The sequence below is a fragment of the Stegodyphus dumicola genome, chromosome X1, assembly GCF_044657685.1.
Source record: "Stegodyphus dumicola isolate Sdum_Otavi_A_Nest chromosome X1, ASM4465768v1".
Taxonomy (NCBI): domain Eukaryota; kingdom Metazoa; phylum Arthropoda; class Arachnida; order Araneae; family Eresidae; genus Stegodyphus; species Stegodyphus dumicola.
In genome coordinates this window covers 157,676,356-157,682,355 of record NC_140780.1, presented here as the reverse complement: position 1 = coordinate 157,682,355, position 6,000 = coordinate 157,676,356, and the positions used below count along the sequence as shown (strand labels likewise).

The 6,000-nt window shown below is 31.1% G+C and overlaps 1 protein-coding gene across 3 annotated transcripts in view; it reads left to right on the top strand.

Annotated features, from left to right (window-relative positions):
* Window positions 1–2,103: 2,103 nt before the first annotated feature.
* LOC118182077 (kyphoscoliosis peptidase-like) overlaps window positions 2,104–6,000 on the top strand; it is a 139,120-nt gene continuing 135,223 nt past the window's right edge. For all 3 annotated transcript variants that reach the window (XM_085808511.1, XM_085808512.1, XM_035351358.2), the window contains exon 1: window positions 2,104–2,322. In XM_085808511.1, coding sequence (XP_085664637.1) covers window positions 2,317–2,322 — 6 coding nt within the window. In that variant the 5' untranslated portion in view covers window positions 2,104–2,316. The remainder of the gene's footprint in view (window positions 2,323–6,000) is intronic.

Genomic DNA, 6,000 nt, shown 5'->3' with positions numbered 1-6,000 from the left:
ACGTCGTGCGTCGTACGGTCCATCTTCATGCAGTCAATGCAACATAATTTGGCGGGATATGGTCCTGCAGTGGCAGAGAAAAGCGACACCAGCTGTTCGTGATCTACGGCGTCTTGCACATAGCAACAGGAAGCGATCATGTGCCATTGTGGTAATTCTCCAGCATCCAGACCCACGTCTTCTACAGGGTTTTCGGCCTTCGTGGCTAAAATCAAGTGTGTAGTATCCCTTTGGAACAGGAATTCGTATTTTTGGCATTTTATTTGGTAGTAACAGTTCTAATACGTGAAAGTTCGAAGGAAAAAAATTCTAGTATTATTTGATCTGTGCAGAATTTGTGGAGGTTACTCAACAATTTCTTCGAATGCTTCATCTTCAAGGCTCTTCTTTGTATTTGAAAGTTTCCTGGTTCCAACAGTTAATATATTTATGCAACTTTCTTGTGTTGCACAAAGCCTGAATCTGGCATTTGGACGATAAGGTTCATTGTTAGGTTAAATACATTAATAGTTATATTTGTTTAAGGCATATTAATCAACTTTATTCTTCTATTAAACGCATCTACCAATCTTCTCTTCTTCCTCGGCCTCTTAGATGGTAGGACAGATTCTAAAGGGCCTTGGTTTTACATTTTACAGGTATTCAACTGCCACATCATATAATTACAAAACGATTTAACATGTTATGAAAATTTAAACGGTTACTCACACATTGTGTTTTCAAATTATGTTGACAAAAATTAGCCTTATAGATCAAGAATTTTAATTATGTTCTTCATTTCTTAAATTGCATTTCTTAACTTCTTAACAAATATTGACTCATTTTTAAACAGTAATATTAAAATTGTTTTTTATTAAACGCAAATTTCAACTTTAACTGGAAAAGAATTTTTATCCTTCTTACTGTTATTGTTCACATACGAAGGATTCGAAGGCAAGATTCAAGAGACACAGAAACTTCCAGGATCGGATTAAAAAACTTTGTAATAATATATTTAGGAAATATACACAAAATTTAAGCTATATATATAAAATGTTGGTTAAATCTGTATACATACTTAAACGCTATAAAAAGATAAAGTAATACACATGAGAATTTTATTCAGGCTCTTAAAATATATCATTTATGATTTTAAAAATGAATGTTTGGTCTAAAATAACTTTTTTTACTTAGGCCGTTTAATAAAGAATGCTATATGTAGAATGTATAGATTAATGCAGTACACATTATCCATAGAGTACTTAGGGTAGTATTCAATGTCTGTGTGATATAATATGTTTGGAATAAATAGTTTACATACCCTAGGTATACTAAGAATGCGTAGATTATGTGTATTTTACGTATTCTGAGTATACATACCATACATAGGCTATTTAGCAAAGAATTAAGCCTATATATACCTTACATTACCTTATGTGCTGTCTAGAGCCTGTTTTAATGAAAATTCTGCTGAAATACAATTCATGGACTAGAACCCCTTTTATAAGGTAGTGTATAACTAACGTCACAGTTTAAAGTAATAACATCTATTTAACCTTTTTTTAATACTTTTTGCAGATTTTCTACAACTTGGGAAAATATGTTTACATTATATTTCCGAAAGACTATATGTCTAGTCATTGTTGACATAGCGGACCCGAAGTTCTAACAAGAGTTATGAAGATAGAGTCGAGGTTAACAACGGCCTCCATTTGCCAGATATTTTTTAAACATATTTCCATAAGTTGGGCTTAAGGTTCAAAGCGGCAAAAATAAATAATATTTTTGAAGTATTATTCATTAATTTAGTTATAACGTTAGTCACATTTTCTAATCAGAAAATGGGGAAGAATGTTTTCTGGTGACGACCGAGTTTAATGCCATTCCTTTATATCTGTATGAATATTTAATTCTTTACCAGTGTGAAATCTATTTAGTACCTTCTATTATATGCATATAATGGACTTCCAGCAAGCCTCCTGTAGCCGTAGGGCGAACGTAGCTCCAAAATTTCTGGCGAACGTAGCTTCAAAATTGGCGAGAAATTTGGCGGCAATTAACTTCGGTCGGCTCTACTGCAGGCTGAGTAATCATCGGTAAAGCCGGAGAAAACCGATATGTCTAAATACACAGTTAAAAGGGTGGTGATTGGTAATCCCACCGTCAAGTGTTTCCGACTCGCATAGCAGTAGCGTTTTGTGAATTCATGATGCATTGTTTTGCTTTTTGTACAAGGACGTGTTGTATGAACCGATATTCGTTTCGGAATATGTGAATCACCTGGCATTTTTTTTTTCTGGAACTGAATGAGACTTTGCACGGATATCGGGCCGGGTTATGAAGGTAAGGTAAACAATGAAAGGATATCTAAGCTGAAACTAAATAGTTTGAAATAGAATTCGTGCAGTCATTGAATATATCCCATATCTGTAATCACCATCTTTAAGAATAATATTTTGAAAAAGAGTTTTCGAGTTTTTTTAATGCAGTCAGTTCTCGATTTACCTCCATAATAACATCGACGACATCACTTCCATGGTTAATTAAAAATCACAGGTAATACCTGGACAAAAGGGAATAACCAGTATAAAAGAAAGATAATATAATTTCAGCAGTTCACCTGTATTTTCAAGCTGTTCATTCTAGAGAATAAGTTCACTTGGTTGTTTAAATTAAAATAAAAAGAGTGCAGTGTAAATAACGAGAAAATATATATAATTAGAAAGGGCATTAAAGAACAATATTTACAACAATGTCATTGAATTCAAACTCGCATTAAAATGGGGATTAGAATTTTTGTTTAATGCTATTTTTATTATTGCAATATATTCTGGATTACGTACAATTAAACTGCGAATTGTTGTTTGTAAAACCTATGCCCAAATATATTTAATGCTACTGCTGTTATCCACCTCTTTTTTAAATTTTATTTTCTGTATCTTCCGTAGGCAGCTTTGTATTATGCTGGTGGTTTGTGATAGCAGTATTTCCATCATACCATAATAAATAAAGTTCCATTTTTAAAAACTGGTTAATGCAGTTAAACGGACATTGACTGTATAACCTAATAATATTGCGCAGTACTTTTAAAATCGACTCTTTCAGAAGTTTGTGATATTAAAACCTAATCTAAAAGTGTAACAGAAATTGAATATCTCTAATGAAACAAATATTTAAACACTCTGTTTCAGAAAAACTCGAATGTTGCTCTTTAAAACATCCAGCACCTAATGTATTTTTGTTTGTCTCTTTGATCGCATTACATTTTATATTAGAGATGCAGTTCTTGAATATTGAATTACATGTATAAAGTATTTATTTTATCGTCACCCATCTATAAACGTCATGACGTTATGATCATGAATATGTAACGAGAAGAAAAGCTTGTTATTTTTTGAACACTTTTCAGATAAAAGTACTTATGAACACTTCTATATATTAAGATACAATGACACGCCGAACAAATATTAACTTAGAAGCCAAACAACAAAGCTTTTGCAGCTGAGGATGATGGTTCGGTAAAACCATCGAAACTAGTTCTGTGAAAATTTGAAACTATAACGCTGATTTTTGTTGTTTGGCTTCTAAGTTAATACTTCTATATACGTTTGTTTTTATTCTCAGATTGTTTTATATCTATTGGCTTGTCTTAGTTTCTTTTTATAAATATTAATCCATATGTTTGACACATTTTGTTAACATCTAAAAATATTTAGCTTTCGCGGACTATTCTCAAAATTTGGAAAGCTAAAACTGCGTACGTATAATATATGATGTATAAAATATATGAACTCAATTTCATTTTCACAGTTTTGTGTGTCGTACGTGATGTACTGACAATCTTACCGTGGGGACTAAAAGAAAAGTTTTCTTAGAGAATAGTAATGATGATTATCGAAAGAACAATGTTTTACTCTGTTTTAAAAAACAGAGAAGCAAAATTAAGAAAGTTTGAACTAGTCTGTGTAGAACGTGTTTAGCTTCAAAAGAGTCCCACCAGCACTGGAGCAGATAAGAACTCTAAATACTGGTAGTTTGACTCGAGCTGAAATCCTATAGAGTGACTGGTTTCAGAACGTTTTGGCAGGTTTTTTTTTTTTTTTTTTTTTTGTTTTTGTTTTTTTTGTTTTTGTCATATGTAAATTGAATTTTACTAGCCCTGCTTAGCACATCCACCACAAAGTTATCCTTCTCCTAATACAGTCACACCTAGTATACTTTGCCATAATTTAATAAATGCAACCTTTTGTTTACCTTTTTTCAATCAAGAGCGTCAAATGAATAATTAATTACTTTTTATATTTGTTGCAATATATCGATTGATATACAATCAAAAATTGCTATAATTTACTCTTTTCAGCTGTATATGTATATTTGCATTCATCAAATTGTTAAATGTTTATTTTTTATTCTCGATCCTTCCCTTTTCGTTCGTATCACTAAGTCCGTATCACTTTTGTGTCCGTGTCGTTTTTTCAAATAAAAGGATGTTGCCAGCAAATGCTATTGCCATGCATTATTTTTGAAGAAATAATATAGCGAATATAAAACATTGTATGGGAACACTTGATGATCTATAGGGAATTTTAAAGATATTCTGTTTTAAAATATTTTGCGATTCTGTGGTTGAATTTTATATGAGGTAAGTGCGAAGAAAGTGAAATTTAATAAGGTTAAAAAGACAAAAGAGTTTTGCAAGTCATCGTACTGTGAAAAGTGAACCTTAATATTATGAACTGAGGAACTGAAAAAACACTGAAGAAAACAATTAATGGTTACACTCCAACACTGTATCGGAAATTATAAACATGTGCTGCTTTTAAAAACTCAGAGCAGATTTGTAAACTACGAGTTCAGGGAGAGAATTAAAAAAAAGAAAAAAAAAACTTAAGCTCTATTTTCTCTTTTGCGACATCAAAATCTGAATCTTTTTAGATTTCTTTCTTTCTCTTCTAATTTTATTAATTATTCGTTTAGTAAATTTCTTCTAATATTTAGTATTTATTTATTTTGAATACAAGAATGCTCCTTTGAATTTACTTAATATCATATTATATAATTCATAAATCTGTGTCTTGTGAGTTATAAGCGATTCTCGGTTAGAAAATCAAAGTTAAACTGACCCTTTTTGCCCAATAGAACATTTTTAATTTCAAATTCAAAATTTTATCATATTTCATTTTTTCATATTTTCAAATTTTAGTTTAATCCTTGGACAAAGGCTTAAACTAAAATTGGAAGGAAGACGAGAGGGCTATTTTACATACTGTATACTATGGTATAGTAAGGATAAAAAATTGCATTAAAATTCAAAAAAACATTTTAATACTTAGTGCAGCAGCCTTTGGTATTAATAATGGTTTGAAGAAGTTTAAGCATTGAATTTAGCAAATTCAAAATGTAAGTCTTTGCCATTTTTGCTATTTTCTCATTTTTATACCAAATGATGCTTAAAGTCAAGTTTGTTTGATATTAAACTCTTTGGAAGTTTCCTTTTCAAATATATTCGATTGGATTAACGTCTGGTGATTGTGTTAAAGCTTTCAGCATATATAGTGTATTCTATTAGAAGCGCTTCCTTCACAATTCGAGCTTTGTGTTTGGAATCATTGTGTTGCTGAAGGTAAAAATTTCTAAATGTCTAATTTGTGCACCGAATAATAATGCCAAAATGTCTATTTTTTAATAATAATAATGTCACTTTAATAATGTCACTTTGGTTCAAACTGGTTTAAAAATGCTAGTAAACCATATGGTCTTAAACACCATCAATTATGTACAAGTTTCCAACACCGCTTCCCAACACCTCACAACATTATATTTCTACCATTGTGTTTTACCCTTTGCTCGTATATTTTTCTTTTTCATGGCTTAACCGGAAGTTATAGAATATTACGTTCATTTGATTGCTGAGAATTAAACTTACTTTCATTCCAAAAACTCACACGGTGCCAAAATTCTTTAGGCTTGAGAAATCTTTCGCAAATACTAATTTCTTTTTCCTATTATTTGAACAATGGT